At 38.9% G+C, this 18,192-nt stretch overlaps 1 protein-coding gene across 2 annotated transcripts in view; it reads left to right on the top strand.

The window, feature by feature from the left end:
- Positions 1–12,613, top strand: part of CNIH1 (cornichon family AMPA receptor auxiliary protein 1) — a 13,184-nt gene extending 571 nt beyond the window's left edge. The window contains exons 1-5 of one of the 2 annotated variants that reach the window (XM_046647652.1): positions 86–602; positions 3,676–3,744; positions 8,107–8,219; positions 9,300–9,443; positions 11,601–12,613. In XM_046647652.1, the coding sequence (XP_046503608.1) occupies positions 552–602; positions 3,676–3,744; positions 8,107–8,219; positions 9,300–9,443; positions 11,601–11,628 (405 nt within the window). In that variant the 5' untranslated portion in view covers positions 86–551 and the 3' untranslated portion in view covers positions 11,629–12,613. Of the gene's footprint in view, positions 1–85; positions 603–3,675; positions 3,745–8,106; positions 8,220–9,299; positions 9,444–11,600 lie in introns of those variants that run through there. The other variant, XM_046647653.1, reaches the window with a different exon arrangement.
- Positions 12,614–18,192: the final 5,579 nt, after the last annotated feature.

The raw sequence follows: 18,192 nt of genomic DNA, 5'->3' as shown, positions 1-18,192 counted from the left end.
GCACGGGGCGCCGCCTCCGTCTCAGGCCGGGCCGCGGGCCAGGGCGCGGGGGCGGCGGCTGACGGACGCGGCTCCTGGCCGCCGGTGGGCGCGGGCCTGCTGGCAGCCCCGCGGCGCGGCCCTGGGGGCCCGGGGAGGGGTCGCGGGCGCAGAGGCGGCCGGGCGCCGGGCGGGAGCGGTGGCCCGGATGCGTTGTTGAGCACGGCCGCCGTTCTCTCGGGCTTCCGCAGCAGCCTGCCCCGGTGAGATCGTCAGGACCTGTGGCAGAGGAGGTCCCCCCTGCCTCCCAGCCCTTCTTGGGTGCTCTTCAAGTGGAATCGGGTTCTGGTTTCCGTGTGAGCTCCGAGGTAGACTGGATCGATGACTTTGTTGACCGCATCTCCCAACTTTCCCCCCGAAGTCCTGCTTTGACCACCCGAGTTGCTCAAGAGACAGTCCTCCCAGCCGCCCCTGTGTGCAGGGAGCCTGACTTAGAGGCAGTTTTGATTTGATTTGGAAATGCTCAGAAAGCTTAAGCTTCTCTAGAGCAGTGCTTTTCTTTCACTCGCGTCATGCTGCAGGATAGAAGCAAGCACGTCGTTGCTGATCCCTGTAAGGAACAAGTAAGTTCCCCGAGAAACGGTGCTCCAAGAGGTTTTTGAGGATTCCTGTTTCTCAGCGCAAAATTAGAAGCAGCCTTCTGGAAATCAGCATTCCTTAAAAATTTGTCTTAGATTTGCTTCTCCCCTCTCCATGTTCTAGTCCCTTCTGGAATATTGATCCTAATATGAATGATGGGGCCCGTTCACTCATGTAAGCTTTGAGTCAGTTTTCATCATGGATTTGTTATGAACATAGAGGGGCAGAGTGATTTAAAGGGCAGCAGTGTCTTGTGCAGAAAACTCAAAAGTAGAGTGATATCAAAAATCCGTTCCCTTCTGCCAAAGAGCGTGGTTACGTTTATAATTATTTTAGAACCCGCCTGCTGGTGTAGTGCGGGGTGCTTGTGTAAGCTGTGAAGTAACTGCTCCCTCGAAATGCTCGTCAGTAGGAACCAGTAACTTGAAAAGTATTTTAGGCTCTTCTTTGGTGGAAGAACAATAAATAAAGATAATTTGGGATGCAAACCAGCTCCCCTTTAGTAAGCCTCTGATGAAACTGGAATGTTGGTTCCCTTCTGTCTGTAGATGTGATTTAATCCGCTTCTGTGTGACCGGTGCTTTCTGTTTTCTGAGATGATGAGGAGTCTTGGAGCTGTGGGTGCCTTTTCACATCTTGAAGCAGGTTGTGTTTGGCTTAAGGAAAACCTTAACTGCGCTTCTAAAAACTGGGTGATTTAGTATCCGCTTTCAAATGAATATGTGTCTGGTGAAGTAGATGATTTTAAGTCCTCTTATAGAATTTTTAAAAAGTTTTACTCCACAGATTAGTAGAGAGCTTTTATCCTTAGGGGTTTCTTAGTAGTTCAGAGGATTATGCATCCTTTGGGAACAAATTGGAAATTCTAAATAAATAGTTTAAATTTTTCTATTGACTATGTAACCTTCGGTTTATTTTCGTTTAGTGTCTGTCAGGAGACTCGTTTGGAAATTTCAAGTATAAATTCAAAAAGTCCTGTTTACATTAATTGTTGTAAAGGATTTTTTATGCTGATGGTTCTGTCAGTTTAGCCCTAATTCATGTGGTTTAGCTCTGTGGAAAATACAGTTGGGGCAGAGGTTGGTTTGAAAGCTAAAAGTGCAGAAGTCATTCCCTAACGACGTGCGTCAAGTTGGAAGGTATCCTGAATTGTGTAGTTTGGTGTCTTTAGGGATTTATCTGTTTTATCGCTTTTGCATTTCTGTGGAAATTGTTGTGAACATCTTTGTCCAGATGCGCAGTTGCAGGAAATTTGAAAACCACTGGTTTAAGAATCTTTTCAGAAGTTTTGTAAACTCTACCTTATAGCACTCAAACAGAAGCCCGTTCAGCAACCTATTCATTAAAAGATCCCTTGAAATCACCTGAAGAGTATCGACTGGACGCTTACAGACGTGCCAGCGTTGTCTGCGCCCTGGGACGGAGCAGTGAGCACAGCGAGAATCTTTGCTCTCATGCAGTTCACATTTTAACATGTATTTTCCTTCTATTCTTGTTTTAGTTGTAATTTTTATTAGGTCAGATTAGTGAATTTTATAAAATTCTAGAAATTTTAAAAACCCATCTTTTCATGAAGCCAGGAACTGTAACAGGGAAATAAACCAGCATGTTAAAAACTAGACATATGATTCCATTGATTACTGATAATATTGAGTAACGCTGTCTCATGTATAAAGATCCTATTCCTAAGCCACCAGAGGAACGGCAGATTAAGTTCTCTGTCCCTTGGGTGACCATGGCAGCAACTAAAATAGCTCCCCCACAAACTTGGTGCCTTTGGCTTATTTTGACACCTGACAATACCACATAGTGGCGCATTGCCTCTATTTGATTTTTAGTGCATTTTGACTTTGAAGTTCTGCGTTTAGTGACCCTAAATGTTAAAGCCATATTTCTCCAGAGTGAGGACAAAAACATTCTTGCAACGTATTTTATAAATGGGTGAGAGCTTTCTCACCTTATCACATTTGTAGCTTTCACTATCACTCCACGAGAAGCTGGCCTTACCTGGGCTACCCTTCTTCAGTCTTTAGTTTTGCCAACAAATGAAATGACCTGAATGCAATAGGAATATGCATAGGACCCTAAAGGAGGTCAGATTGATCACTTTTATAGTGGCATTGAACAGGGCTACTCTTGCCGATGTGGTCCCTTTAGCACAGGATGCCTCTAGGGGCAGAAGAATTAGAAAAATCCTCTGTCCTGAACAGGCGCAGGCCCTGGGCGCAGAGCCTGGTGCATGGCCCTTGGCAGCGTGAGCGCGGGCCAGCTCTGAGGCCCCATCCTTCGTCCTGTGTAGAGACTGCACTACTGGACGTGGCTGTCCTGGCCAGGAAGTTTAATCATCCCTTCTTGTTTCTCTGTTCTGAGGCCATTTCTTGCATTTCCAAATCGAAGCTGGACTTTCAATGTATGTGTTTGGGCACAATTGGGAACAAATTGAAGCATGTGAGTCCATCCCTAGTGTCCCCTGAACACTGTGACAAAGGAGGGATGTGCACAGATGCTTAAAAACACTTCACACTGAGGGGACCAGTCACACTTCACACAGTCTCCTGGGGGACACAAACCTGGACATAAATCTCTGCTTCAGTGTGAGAAATGCCGTGTGGGCAGCATTTTGAAGCCCTGTGCTCTGTGGAGATTAGACAGGCGTGCAGGTATTTTGACCAAGGGAGTCAGGAGAACCCTCCAGAGAGGAGTTGACATAGGAAGAGAGTTTTTTAGGATAAAGAAGAGTTTCAGTAAATTGTTGTGGGTGAGGGGAAGAGCATTTGAAGTAGAGAAAATAACTTGAAGAGATGCATTGAAAGATTGAAAATTAGGATATTTATCACGGTATCAGATCATTTTGGTGACAATAATAAAATGTTTTCAGTTCTTTCAATCTGATTCTAGTTATTTATTAGCACATTGAGTTTACTCTAAATTTGTATATGTAATGTTGGTACACTTTTTCTTTTGTTAACGTCATTCAATTATTATTTGATAATGGGGCAGGTTTGTTGCTGCTTATTATTAAAGTGAGAGATCCTAACTATTTTAATTTTATTTTAGATTATAGCATTTGATGAGCTGAAGACTGATTACAAGAATCCTATAGACCAGTGTAATACCCTGAATCCTGTAAGTTATAATAGAGGGCTTTTCTTTAGATTTTTAAACCCTTTTTGCTTTCAACTTGATATAATTTGAAAATGGCCAATATTCTCAGTAGCATGATATATTTGTACTTTTTGAAGTAGGCAGAATTTTAAAAAATATTCTTTTTCCTGTCCTGCGTGTCTATTCTGACTATTATTAATCTGCTGGTGATCTTGTCAGCTGTCATACTAACATTCTTCCAATCTGCTTTTTACATTGTCGGCCAAAGACAGTTGAAAAGGTCAAAAAGATTAAAAGAGTCAAAATTGCATTAAAGGTGTGTACTGCTCTTTAGTTTAATGTTTTAATGCTACATTTCATGGGGAGGGCTAGGGCATTTGTATTTGTAAAATGTTCTGTTCAGTGTGCTTGTTCATATGCCTGTTGAGGGTTATGATTTCATGAAATTTCATATTTTATGCAAATGTTTGCTTGCTGGCCCAGTCAAGTAGGGAAAGCTGTTAAATGCTTATGCATCTTTAAAAATGTTATAGCCATAGGCACTTCTATATTTATATTAAATTATTTGGTGCAGTGTTTGAAAGTTGGTTAATGTAAAATGAATGTAACAGATGGTGAGATGATTCTCCTGCTGTGAGGTGGTCTGCAAGTGGAGTCTTTAGTACCATATCTAGTTTATCTTTAGTTATGGCTGTTCTGGAATTAATTAATTCACTCTTTCAGCTCATGTTTGTTCAGAGCCTTTTAGGAGGATAGCTCTGTTTTTAGGCTCTGGAATCTTGCAGTAATGCTGACCTTTGGACTCATGCTGCCAAAGTTTTGTAGATAGCAATTTGTATACAAATGTCTACATAGTTGTTTCTAATGTATATCCACTCTAAATTTCTAAAACCAACCTGGCTGACGTTCTGAGCTCCGAGGGATTTAATTATAATGTGGCTCCATTGTGCTTAGGGGGTTTATGTGTATTTTGGACTTCATTTAGTGTACTTCTTTAGGGAGATTCTCCTTTAGCCTGTAGGATTGATTTTGCCTAATTGGTCAGAAACTGAAAGGTTGTAAGAGAGCACTGGGTGTATCTTCAAGAAATAGAATACAATAATTTATCTTGAAAAATTACTTAATGAAGTTGAGAACTTGTGTAGACTTTAGTTGTGTAAAACTATAATGCACTAGCATGCTAGAGGGATTTTATTTGGAATAGGGCCTCTAAAGTTAGTTTGCTCCTTTATCATTGTTTCCTGGATGAATCTGAATGATGGAGCAGAGTCCTAGTCGTTAAAGAGCTGTTACAGTAAGACTTGATGTAGGTACAGTTAAAAGTATTAACTTACTATCTGTTTCTCTGCTCTTTTGAGACAAAATATGAATTGACTCTGCTTTCTCATGGGAAAGTAATTATGTTCCTTGTAAAACATCTTAAACTACTATTGAAACTAATTGTTACCAAGAAATTAAGAAACTGAAATTTCTTTGGACAGCTGTTTAATAGTATTCTATCCTGTTTGGCTTTTCCTTATCTGAAATAACCAATGATGATGAGGATGATCATAGTTGAAATCAGAGGAGGGCTTTCCTGTCTGCCAGGCTCTGAGCTAAGCATCTTCACCTGGGTTTTTCCATTTGGTTCTCCTGACCATCCTAAGAGGGAGATGGATTGCTCTTCTCTTGTATAGGAGAGTAAACTGAGGCTTAGTGAGGTTAGAGCACTCAGCCTGAGGTCACCCAGCTAAGGGAGGGCCAGAATTTGAACCCACATAGCCTGAGTTTTAAGCTCAAGCGCTTGTATTTTGCTAATTTACTTTAAATTTGAGAGAGACTAATTTCATTTTAACATATAATGTGTGATTTCTGGCTATTCTTAATGGAAAGAAATCCTTACTTAGAAAAGATGTGCTTGGGACATCCTCATCTTGCAACAGGTTGGAAGGCAGTTTTTATACCAGCACAAGTTGTGTTTTGATAGGGTGCCGATGATTGGCTTAATAGCAGTGCATCTGACAGTTTTCCCTATTTAAGATTTATTTTGACAGTTCTGCCAAAGTATGGGGGAGGACACATATCATTATTTTTTAAAATGTGAACCTTAACTAGAGAATATTATGATTTGCATGTTTAAGTACCATCATTTCAGCTGTATTTGCATGAGGTATTTTTTGTGGATACAAGTTTTTGCACAAATGTTGGTTCCTAAATGGAGTAATTTTTATGCCACTTATGGGGAAATTCTGTCATTAATGAATGATTGGAAAGGACTGGTTTCTATTAGAGATGCATAGTAAAAGTTTCTGGACCTTTTTTGTGGAGAAAAGAGAGATTGTGGCATTTGTTTCATATTAGAACTGGTAGAGTTTCAGATTATCATCACTCTCACTAAAGTACATTGTTTAAGAGCAGTAAGGGGTCATGCTCTCAAAATCATTTTTTCCCCATACCTTAGTCTGTAAGTGTAGCATGGAAACTTGGATGATAATTTATATTGTTAGATATCAGTTGGCTTTAGAGGGCTAAAATAGGCTTACTATATATATATATATATATTTTTTTTTTTTTTTGAGGATGGTTAGCCCTGAGCTCACATCTGTTGCCAATCCTCCTCTTTTTGCTGAGGAAGACTGGCCCTGACCTAACATCCATGCCCATCTTCCTCTACTAGGCTTACTATATTTTAAAGAAAAATCCTGTAATTTAAACAGCAGCTCTAGTGGTGTACTTCTAATGAAATGTATGTTTTTCTTGGTTTGTACTGGTTGTAGTCAACTGAGTTTGAAAGATTTCCTACGGACATTTTCTTGTTTTTTGACAGATAGTTAACTTTGATCTTTATTAAATGCTGGCTTAAAGGTTCATATTATTTACAAGTTTATATATATGCAGAGTTTATCTTTTGTTATTTATTATATTAAGTTTGTTGAAAAATCTGTTTAGTAGTATAGATTAGTTGGTTTTACTGGGATTTCATTTAAAATAGGATTCATTAAAAACTTTGCTTCAGGGCCCGGCCCAGTGGCACACTGGTTAAGTTCTCACGTTCTGCTTCTCAGTGGCCTGGGGTTCGCCAGTTCGGATCCCAGGTGCGGACATGGCACTGCTTGGCATGCCATGCTGTGGTAGGTGTCCCACATATAAAGCAGAGGAAGATGGGTATGGATGTTAGCTCAGGGCCAGTCTTCCTCAGCAAAAAGAGGAGGACTGGCAGTAGTTAGCTCAGGGCTAGTCTTCCTCAAAAAAAAAAAAACTTTGCTCCATACTTTTTCAATTTAAGAAGTAATTTGGCAGTATTAGAAAATGGGCTTGCATATGTAGTATATGTATTGTATATTATTATATTCCACAGCTATGGTTTCCCCTGAGGAAAGCTCTGACAGTGTTGAGGATTCATATAATTTTAGTTTGGTATAATGCAGACATTTGAGAAACTGGCTTTGCAGCTGTGACTTACAGGAACTTCTTTGGCTGAAACTTGCAATGAAAGGTTTTGGTATTTTTATTTAACAAAGTCTTTGGGCTGAAATCTTTAGAATGAGAAAGATAATTTAAGGCGTTAACTCCTGGTCAGTTTATAAAAAGCGCTTTGCTTGAATTAATTTTTCCTTACTTAATACTACCTGCTATCAGGCTAACTTTGTTTTTGAGTTCTGAGCTTGTCCTGGTCTGCCTGTCTGCAACATTTCATTGGAAAGCAAGCGTAAAGAAACAGGAAGGCCATATAGGAATGAGCTCAGGAACCGGGAAAATTCCAACTTCATGGTTGAGAACTCAGTCTTTTCCCTCCTACGTTGCAGAAAGCACATCATTTGCATTTGTGCATATTAGTGTTCTTTCCCCCCAACTGTGCTGAGATTATTGGCTGTTGGCTTTTCATTGAAAAATTACTTTTGTGGTAATGTGATGTGGTTTGCTAAATATTGTATATGTAGCATTCTTGGTTTCTGTTAAAGGCTTAAAATCCCTAATGTGTAAACTTCCAAAGGGGAGTTTTGTTTTTTGTGGGTCTTTTTATATCTTGCATGTGATTAGATACCTTATTTTTGTATTTTTATCATTGTTGAATGGTAGAAAGAAAAAGTATTCCAGTTGATCAGCAAATAACTGTTCAAACAGTCTGGGTGGTAACTTTGTAATGTAACCTGTTGCTCTAATAATTTGAGTTTAAATTTTAAGTTTTATCTTATTCTTTTAGTATCCTCTGGTCAGTTTGCTTGTAATCGTGCTTTTGGTAAAAAGTTAAATATGGAAATAAAATTCAGTAGCGTCTTTCATCTCTAATTCTAAGAAAACAGTGATTTTTCATTATGGAAACTTGGTTGCCACCTGCTTTCCAAATTAGCAGTTGACTTAATGCCAAAGCATTTGGATAACTGGCGTGTCTTTTCCTTCCAGCTTGTACTTCCAGAGTACCTCATCCATGCTTTCTTCTGTGTCATGTTTCTTTGTGCAGCAGAGTGGCTTACACTGGGTCTCAATATGCCCCTCTTGGCATATCATATTTGGAGGTAATATTTAGATGTACTTCTAATACTTTTCCTAATTAAATTTTAATTTATACTATGGTTGACATGGTTATTTTTCATGCTAGTCACCTAAATGAAAACTGAAAGTTAGTTGGCATTTATTTAAAAATCCAGTGGGTGAACAAATAACTGTTTTAATACCTCTTACGGGGCTTGCTTTACTACCCTTCAAAGAGTTTTTTCCCCTTAAAAATGAAGTGTAACTTACATGCAATAATGTGTGCAGGTCTGAAGCGTACAGCTCAGTGAATTTCTACATATGTATACGCCCATGAAACAACCATCCAGATCAAGGCATACAACGGGTCCAGCCCCAGAAGAGCCCCTTGTGTCCCATCCCAGTCACTTACCCCTCCATTCCCAAGGAGAACCAGTGACCTCTAAAATCTTATTACTTTTGCCATCTTTGAACTTCATGTAAATCAAAATGTATAGTGTGTGTCTAACTTCTTTCTCCATGTTTACTGTGTGACACTAAATTTGATTATTTATGAAAGATGTTCATATTTCATAACTTCTAAAAGTTATGTCTGATCTATACAGGCATGTCAAAATCTCATTGCCCTCAATTTTAGGAAATATACTGAAGAAGTGTTTAGGGATAAAGTGGTATCACATCTGTAACTGACTCTAAAATGGTTCAGAAAAAATGTACACATATTTAGAGATGGAATGAGAAAGAGAAGGGTAAAGCCAGTGTGGTGAATGTGAACATTTGGAATATCTGGGTGAAGTGTTCTTGTACCTTTTCTGAAAGTCTAAAAATATGTTAAAAAGTTAAAAAAATCTCATTTCCTTTCTACAGTTATTCTTATTTTGCTTGGATTTCTAAAGTGTAGAGGAGACCAGATGTGACTTGTTTAACTGTCTTGTTCTGATTTAGGCGCTCTAGTTTTAAAATTAAGATGATAAAAAAAAAGAACTCCACCTAGAACTGAAAGCATGCATCCCTGCGTGGACACCTCTCATTGGAACAAATACTGTTTGAGAAGAAAAACCCTCCTTCCCATCGTGAAGGTTTGCTTCCCTTTCTGAGTGGCTAACAGACTGTGTTTATTTCAGGTATATGAGTAGACCAGTGATGAGTGGACCGGGACTCTATGACCCCACAACCATCATGAATGCAGATATTCTAGCATATTGTCAGAAAGAAGGATGGTGCAAATTAGCTTTTTATCTTCTAGCATTTTTTTACTACCTATACGGGTAAGTTTAAAAAATAAAATGAAAATATGATTTCACTTTGCTGCCTAAAATGTTTGTAGGCATTATGGTCTTAATACTTTAAAATCCACTTAAAGAACAACTCAGTGTCTTGGAGGTGGTAACGATAATGGCACAGTGCACACCAGCAAATTCCCACACATTGAAGATGAATATGGATCTGAAGGGCCAGGGTTGGTACTTGTCAAGACAGCCAACAGTGAAGGGGCAGAAAGTTTAGTCAGGGTACTGCTTCCTAAGTTATCAGACACATTCAGTGAGTAAAGGACAATCCTCATTCTCCATGGCGAAGTGATGGCATTGGGAGTATATGGCTGGATGAGTTTGCAAAAAAATTTTTGCTTAACTTCAGTCTCAAGATTGTCTTTAATTTTTTCCGTATCATTCTTCATAAACTATGTGCTCTGTCTTTTATTCTCTGGTTTGCTTGATCCAAATGGGATGACTGAAAGAAACAAACAGTTCTATTTTACAAGATGGTGCAGTTATTGGTTTTTCTCCCTTTACACCGTGATAGACTCATGTCATTGTTCCCCTACATCAGAGTTTCTCAGCCTCAGCACTGTTGACATTTTGGGCTAGGTTAATCATTGTTGTGGGGGCTCTTCTGTGCATTGTAGGACGGTTAGCGGCATCCCTGGCCTCTGCCCACTAGATGCCAGTAGCATCTTTCTTCCCCAGTTGTAACAATCAAAAATGTCTCTCGACACTGCCAGATGCCCCAAGTGGGGCAACGTCAGCCCTGCTTGAGAACCACTGCTCCAAGTGTACTGTTGGTGGAATAACATGGCTGCTTGTTACAGCTGGAAAAGGACACTGTCAGGTGTGGAATTAGAATTTTTCTTTAAGCTATATGAATACACTTTTCCCATCTTTTATTGATGTGTATTTAACTAGAGAGGGCTTTCTGATTTTCAAAATCTAAAGAAAATTAACTGTATAAGGTGAAAATGTTGTAATAAGCTTCCATTTCCTTTTCTTTTTGTTACTTGAAAACTTGCTAAGTATTAGATGACAGGCTTATATTTGTATTTCTCCTTACATCATATAAATTTCCGTTATACACAAGGATAAATGAAGGGCTGGATTGAAATTTAGGAAAAAGATATTTTTGTGCTTTTAGAGGGTATAATTGTGAACGTGAGCATCCTTTACTGCATCTACAAATGTTGTTCGTTCATATATGAAACACAGATAGTGAATCCAAGTTCTGAAAAGTGAAATTCCATGTGTCCTTCTAATGTCCTGTTAATTTTAATTTTAAATTAATTTACATTTTATAACATACCTGAAACAGTGCTGGTGTATAGTAGGCACTCAAAACATGTTTGTTGAAAGAAAGAAAAGAAATGAATGATTGAATAAATGATAAAATTGGAGATGTACAGTTGTGGGAAAATGTTCACCCAGAGATAGTGGCACCAGGATGTTCATTGCTGCTTTCACTTGTCCATTGAGTTTGTTCCCCTCCTTGCTTTGTATTTCCATTTAGATACACATGCCTTTGAACCATGCCGGTTCCACATGGCTTTTTCTGTAGAATGTCTCCTTTAGGCCATAAGCCTAAATCAAATGGCTATTGTTTTTTATTTTGCTCCTTTGTCCCCTTTTCTTGTTTAACCCTGTTGCTGTTGCCTAGAGCCTTTCTCCAGTGGGAAAGTTCCTTAATTGACCATTCCCGTCTGTGAAATGGGGATGATGATGACACCTACCTCCTAGGACTGCTTGGAGGATTCAGCGAGGTCCTGTATATAGAAGACCTCACGGGGCCTGGTGTGAAGTGAGCCCTCGGGAGATGCTTGCCTTTATTATTAGACACAACTCCAGAGCAGTGTGCTGTTTGGATTGATTCTCTAAACTCTGATCCCCCATTAAGCTTTCAGCTGTGCTGTTCTACTTGCTAAAATTGGAAAGGAAGTACAGGACAACCATAGCACGTGCACTGAGTCAAACTCCCACCTTAGGCAAAGTCCATATATGTAGATTGAAATTGTGTTGTGAACTTGTCATTGGTCTTTTCCTTTCTGTGATGATGTGATAGCTCAAACTAGTTTGCTACATAAAGCAGACTCAACTTTTTGGTGCTTTAGTTGTTATAATTAGGAATGTTTGAATTAACAGCTTTTTTCTTCTTTTCAGCATGATCTATGTTTTGGTAAGCTCTTAGAGCAGCGCTCAGAAGAATCGGGCCAGTTCAGTGCATGCACAAAGCCACCACGTGGAGGGCTTCTATCCAGCAAGACCCTGTTTCCAAGAGTAGCCTATGGAATCTGATCAGTTACTTTAAAAAATGACTCATTATTTTTTAAATGTTTCCACATTTTTTGCTTGTGGAAAGACTGTTTTCATATGTTATACTCGGATAAAGAATTTAAATGGAATTACGTATACATTAATATCAAATGATTACCTCTGGTGTTGACAGGTTGGACTTGCACTCCTTAAGGAACAGCCATAATCCCTTGAATGATTGTATTAATTATTGACTGTCCTTACTCCATTGGAAGCTCGTGTTTATAGGAACTTGTAGGGCTCATTGGTTTTATTGAAATTCCATCTAATTATAAATTAGCTGTAGATACCAGGTGCTTCTGATGAACTGAAAATAGATATCTAGCCTGTGGGAACCATCATGGTTTCCTCATCTATCATGTAGAAGATTATATATGGATACATTAAAAACATAAGAGTGGGATGTTTTCCCTTTGACTTGAATATTATCCCTGTATATTGCATGAATGAGAGATTTCCCATATTTCAACCAGAGTAATAACTTGCTTTAATTCTTAAGCATAAGTGAACATGATATAAAAATATATGCTGAATTACTTGCAAAGAATGCATTTAAAGCTATTTTAAATGTGTTTTAATTTGTAAGACATTACTTGTTAAGAAATTGGTTATTATACTTACTGCTTTAATCTGGTGGTAAAGGTATTCTTAAGAATTTGCAAGTACTTTAGATTTTCAAAACTGAATGAAAGAGAACATTGTATAACCGCCCTGCTGTTCCTTTAGTGCAATACAATAAAACTCTGAAATTAAGGCTTATTTTCAGTGCATTGTTTTAAAGGCTACAAATAGCTATTTCTTAAACTTGCTTAATCCATAATAAAGATATGTTACTGTCAGTTTTTTAAGCAGATAGTAGAGTATTACATTGTGTGTGTGTTTTTTTAAATACCATGCTTGAATCTAGAAAGGAAGATTTTTAAATGGCTAAGCACATTACCCTCTCTAGTCAGTTGACAAGATTCATAAGCATCGACGGCACAGCATTGTCATTTTTCTCACCAATTTAAAAAATTGTGACGCTTAACATGTTTTAAGTATTCTTTTTCCTTTTTGAAGCAGCAGGTGTTAAGGTAAAGTGACTTGTAAGTCTGTTCTTTGCTGCTGCTTGTGAGGTGGGTAAATTGCGACTTGCATGCTTTCGTAAGCATCCTTGTGCTTTACTTGGGATGAGGAAGTTAAAGGGATTGAAAATAGTTTTCAGTGGTTCAGAAGTTAAAATGAAGGATCAAAGAAAGAAAACCAATTTATAGAAATGCCACGTAATGATCAAGGGAGTGTATGGGTGTGTTTGTGGAAGTCTTGCTATAAGAACCCCTTGAATTAGAGGCTGTTTTATTCTCTACTGGTGAAAAAACGCTCCCCGACCTTTGGGAGAGTGGCTGTACTGTTTGGGATTGGGTAATGAGGATGAATGTGTTGGAGAGGATGTAGAACCAGAAGAGTGAGGGGAGTCAAACCATTTCCCAAGGAGAGAAGCTTTAGAGACCTTGTATTTTATAGTCTGGAGAACAGCTCGAGGGATCTGACTGTTCACCAGTTCACGCAGTAAACTGTTTATTGAGCACTTGCTGGACGTTGGAGTGTCGTGCTCTGAGTCTCAGCAGTCATTCAGTTTCCAATCCACTCAATTCGATCAGCACCTACTCCTCATTTTTCTTTCTTGTCCACAAGTACTTTTGATCATGAGAGACCTGGTCAAGTCTTGTATACTCCTGATAGGTTTCCTGGGGCTATTACTTTAGTATTCCTGGGTAAGTATTTTCATGAGCCCTTATTGTCTCTTAGCAAATACTACTTTCCTTTATAAGTTTTACCAAACACCCTTTTAATAATGTATACGGGTATATTCTGCGGGATTAATACAAGGCTACTCGTGGCAATTTGTGGAAGCCACCTTCTCATGCTTCAAAAATTAGATATGTAGTCCTTAGCAGATTCCCCAAAGATGATTGACAATGAGCTTCACCCATCTCAGTGGTAGGTTGTTAGTTCCTAAGCATGTGATTAGAAGATTGAGAACCTGGATGTTCTCATATCTACCCATCTACCTTTTCCAGTGTTTTATGAAATTAAGTCACTTACCAAGAGAAAGCAGGAACATATTACTTGCATTGACAGTCTCCCACTGGCTCTTTTCCTTGCTCTGAATTTAATTTGTTCTCCCCATTAATCTGTTTTGCGTGGCCCTGGCCTTACATCTGTTATTCCTGCAAGTCCAACTGAAGCGTAGTTAGCTTGGGTTTGTAATCCCTTCCGGCTTTTATCAAATTGCTCCCTGTGCACGATAGCCGTTTAGGTATGCTTTTTGTCCTTGTTGTAATTACTTTGATACTGTATGCTTTGATTTATCCTTAAGAGCTTTCCAACTCTGAAACAGTAGTATAACACACTATAGTTTATAAGTATACCAGCAACTCTGTTGCTATGGATACTACAGATGCTCAAGAGTTAAAAATCTTACATAACAAATGTAGTCTGTTCAGCAGTTACTCTGTTGAGTAATGTTGTATCATGGCAGTATGCCCCTTTAGTACTAAGAGTGTAGGGGTAAAAGCTTATTTGAGTGCCTGTATCTGAATTTTATTAATGATGTCTGATGATTTTCACAGTGCTTAACTGATATTCCCCACTCCCTCTCCCAGGGTAGAGAAGTGTTTGGTCCCAGGCTATAGCCAAATTGCTAATTTGTTTGAAGTTTAAATTATTTTTCATAGGAAGGGGGAAGTGATTGGAAATGACCAATCTACTTTTGACACATATCAGGTATTACTAAAGCATTTGAGAAGCCTCATGGGTTATACCATGAACTGCTAGACCCACCAGTTAAGTCCAGATACCCAGGTGATGGCCTTTCACACAGCAACAAAGTACACAGCAATTTGCAGCATTAGTCTTTCAAAGCCAGCTCAGTGTTTTTCAGCTTGAGGACCACTCATGCTAGTAACTCTCACAGAGCTCTTCTCTGCTCCCCAGATCAACATATCTTGAAGATATGTCAGATATTTGCAGAGAAAGTGTTGAGGAAAATAATCCATAACCAACCTATAGATCAAAATTGGGGTGAGTTTATTATCTGCCAGATCTGAGGACCAGCTTAGCCTGGGGCCTTCCTTCCCCAAGGAGGGAAGGGGCTCCAAAGAAGTGGGGTTTGCAGAGTGGTTATATACTGTCAAAGAGCATGTATCACATATGATTGAAATGTCCCTTTTACAGTAGTCACGAGATTGCTCTGTCAGCACAGTGATTGATGGACACAGCAGGTAGCAGATCTGCAGTCTCGATGGACACAGCAGGTAGCCCGTCTGTTGTCTCCAGCTGGGTGGTCACAGGGTGAGCGCAGCAGTCAATCCCTAGCCTAGGGAGAGATGCTTATCCTTAAGGAAATGCCACTGTGGGGGAAGTTGCATCTTTATCTTAAGGCCATTTGTTCTTGTCTTTGGGACAGCAAATGCTTAAAGCAGATGTATGATGCATGCTCAGCGGCTACGTCAGACCCTTTTGAAAGAACGAGGTCAGGCTGAATCGGGTTTATACCAAGTGGCTTCCTCACATACTGTAATATATCCTATGGCTTGCCATTTGTTTGTGAAAAGGAAATGGAGATGTAGATACACATTGAAACTAGCAAAATATTTTGCTTGGTGCAACACTTCTTTTTTCCTCTAATTTTATGTTTATGAATAGTGTTCATGGAATATTATTGCCATGGTACAAATAAGGACTTCCGTGTGTATCTCTTATAGCCTGCAGGGGTGGGCTTTTAAGTATGGCTGGCTATATCATAGCAGGGTGATATTGTGAGCCCATTCAAATAATGATCTATATTTAAAAGTATACATTTAGTTTACTTATATCATTTAACACTCAGAAATGTGCATCTCTTAATAATCAGTTGTACAATATAATTGTCAAGCAGAAATTGACAGCAAAATATTTTAAAATAGTACTTTTCAAAAGGAAAAGATAATATTGAGACCTTGTCTAGCATTGTTCTTAAGTACACATATTCATCCTTTTGGGAAACTGAATAATGCTAGTCTCAAATAATTTTAAGGTCTTTTGCTCAAACCAATCATTGATCTGTGGTCAGTCTAGCAGCCAATGAGTGTCTGGAACTAGTAATATAACTCAGAAGATGGTTCTGAACTAATACTGCAGGGTGATGCCAAGAGCAAAAATGTTCTATTTCTGGATACGTTGAATAGCTTTCTTAGAACAATTTTGCTTTAAAATTCAGAGTTCTCAAACTAAATGTCCGCCAGGTGTACACAGCTCTGCTTCTCGTTCTTGGTTTTGGAAAGCAGTAGTAGCCGTCTAAGGTGATTGACCTGTGAGACTGGAGTGAAGGTGTTAGCCCACATGAACTTTATTACTGCACCTTGTGGAAGTGACGATGTAGAGGACGTTTTGATATGGAAAAGAATGAGTAAGTTAATTTTATTGTTCAGTGCTTTTTCTAAACATTTAAATTTCTTTGGTTACTATGTTCATGTATTCTGGAGAAGATATCTTAAATAATAAATTGATGACTGGGTAGACCCTAAAACTACTAAGAACATAGAATGTAGTTAGCCGTTTGCTCATGGCTTGTTAAAGTCTAAGTTAGCCTTAATGGTGCTTGCCACTGTCCAAAGAAAATGTCATAAGTCTCTTACCTTCTTTGAGCTTGCTGGATTAGTTTGCTTTTGTATGTTTAATAAAAACCATCTCCAGTGTTTCCCTGTGTAGTCTGTGGGTAGTGGCTGAGTCTGTGTGGACTCAGTTTCAGCGGCTCACTCGGGCATGTGGGACCAGGACTGCAGATTGTCTCTCCGACTCCCCCCACCCTGCCCACAGTTTGAGGGCCATCCCACAGAGAAAACAGTTTTCCAAGAATGTTGGAGTTACATGTAATTAAACTTAATCGGACAATTATAGTTGAGTAGTGATATTCTATGTTTTTCTGTTATGGAATCATGAGGTTCTTCCCTATACCTAGTATTAAAGTAGTTTGGTCAGGCGTTTTAAACGTGGAAAGCTGAACTAGCACTTGCAGTGGAAATTGAGAGATGAATGCATTTTGAAAATTCAGTTGATTATTAAAGGATTTAATTAACCTATGCCAATATTTTTTCCTCGATTTCCTTAAATATTCATGAATAAGCTATATATTTATATTGGGAGAAAGCTAATAGAAGGTTTGGCAATGTCAATTTCAATGACTGCCTAAAGTTTAATAGAATATTGTGATTTTAAATTGTATTTGGTTGTAATACCAAAATCATAAGGAAGGTCAATCTATATTGCAGCCTGTACTTTAAAAAAAATAACTTTCTTGCCATAACTTTGGCATTTATTATCTTAGATAGGAAATCCCTAGGGATATGTGATTCTCCCATCTTCCTTAGTATTCTTATAAAATCTTCAGTTCTAGAAGCAGTCCATATATATAAAAGTATTAACATACTGATTTTATATTATGGCACATACTGGCTCTCTGGTCTGAAGTTCCCAAACGCGACTTGTCATTGTTTTAAAGTATTCCCTAATGAAATTGCCATAGTTCATCAGCAGCAAGAGGAGTTGGAGACAAAATAAGACTTTCAGTAATTATAATGATTATTTAAAATCTAAGTTTTGATGTGAAATTTACTTTGTCTTGTGTGGAAGTGCTTGTGACCATTGGTTCACACCTGTGATTAGCAGTAGCCAAGAGAGCCCCGGGACCACCGTGTGCAACACTGAATCCATGATGTCTGTTGAAACGGTGGCTCTGACTCGTCACCTGACCTTGTCTGCGCTCCAGAGGACTGCTCTCGCCAGCTCAGCATTGAGTTAAGGACGGAAAGACATGCTCAGTAGCATAGGGTGCAGTGAAGCAGTGAGAACTGGAGGTGGCTCATCTGGAGAGAAGTGCTTTCTAAAGTCAATGTGAAAGAGGGGTTACATTCACTCCTTGTAGTTCCTAGGCTGAAAAAATGAATGCTCTGAAAACAGCAGCTCTGAACCGGCGAATTCCTCACCTCAGAAAATATTCCTGCACATGCTGGATAAACACTTGTTGGGGACCATCCAGTATTGGGAGGGAGGTAACTAAATGATTCATAGGCTCCCTCACAACTCTGCATGGCTATGAATTATAAAAGACACTGGGAGAAATTTTGGGAGTAATAGAGGGTGAAAAGTTATTGGAATAATTTTAGCTTGGGTGCTAATACCAATTTGCATACTTGTTGCTATGTCATATGCCACCCAGAAGTTACAAATATTAAAATGAGGTAAAGTGTGGTCAATAAAAATATGCAGTTAAATACTTTTCCATATGCTTTTTTCAGTATTACCTCCAGGTAAAATATACCAGAGCAGCCACTGCATTTCTAAAAAGGAAAATTGTATAGCAGTTTTTCTCTGTCCTTTAAGAGATGAAAGAGACACAGTGAAATTTGTCAATAAAAGC

This window comes from Equus quagga, chromosome 20, assembly GCF_021613505.1.
Source record: "Equus quagga isolate Etosha38 chromosome 20, UCLA_HA_Equagga_1.0, whole genome shotgun sequence".
Classification (NCBI taxonomy): domain Eukaryota; kingdom Metazoa; phylum Chordata; class Mammalia; order Perissodactyla; family Equidae; genus Equus; species Equus quagga.
This window is presented reverse-complemented; position numbering and strand designations above follow the sequence as displayed.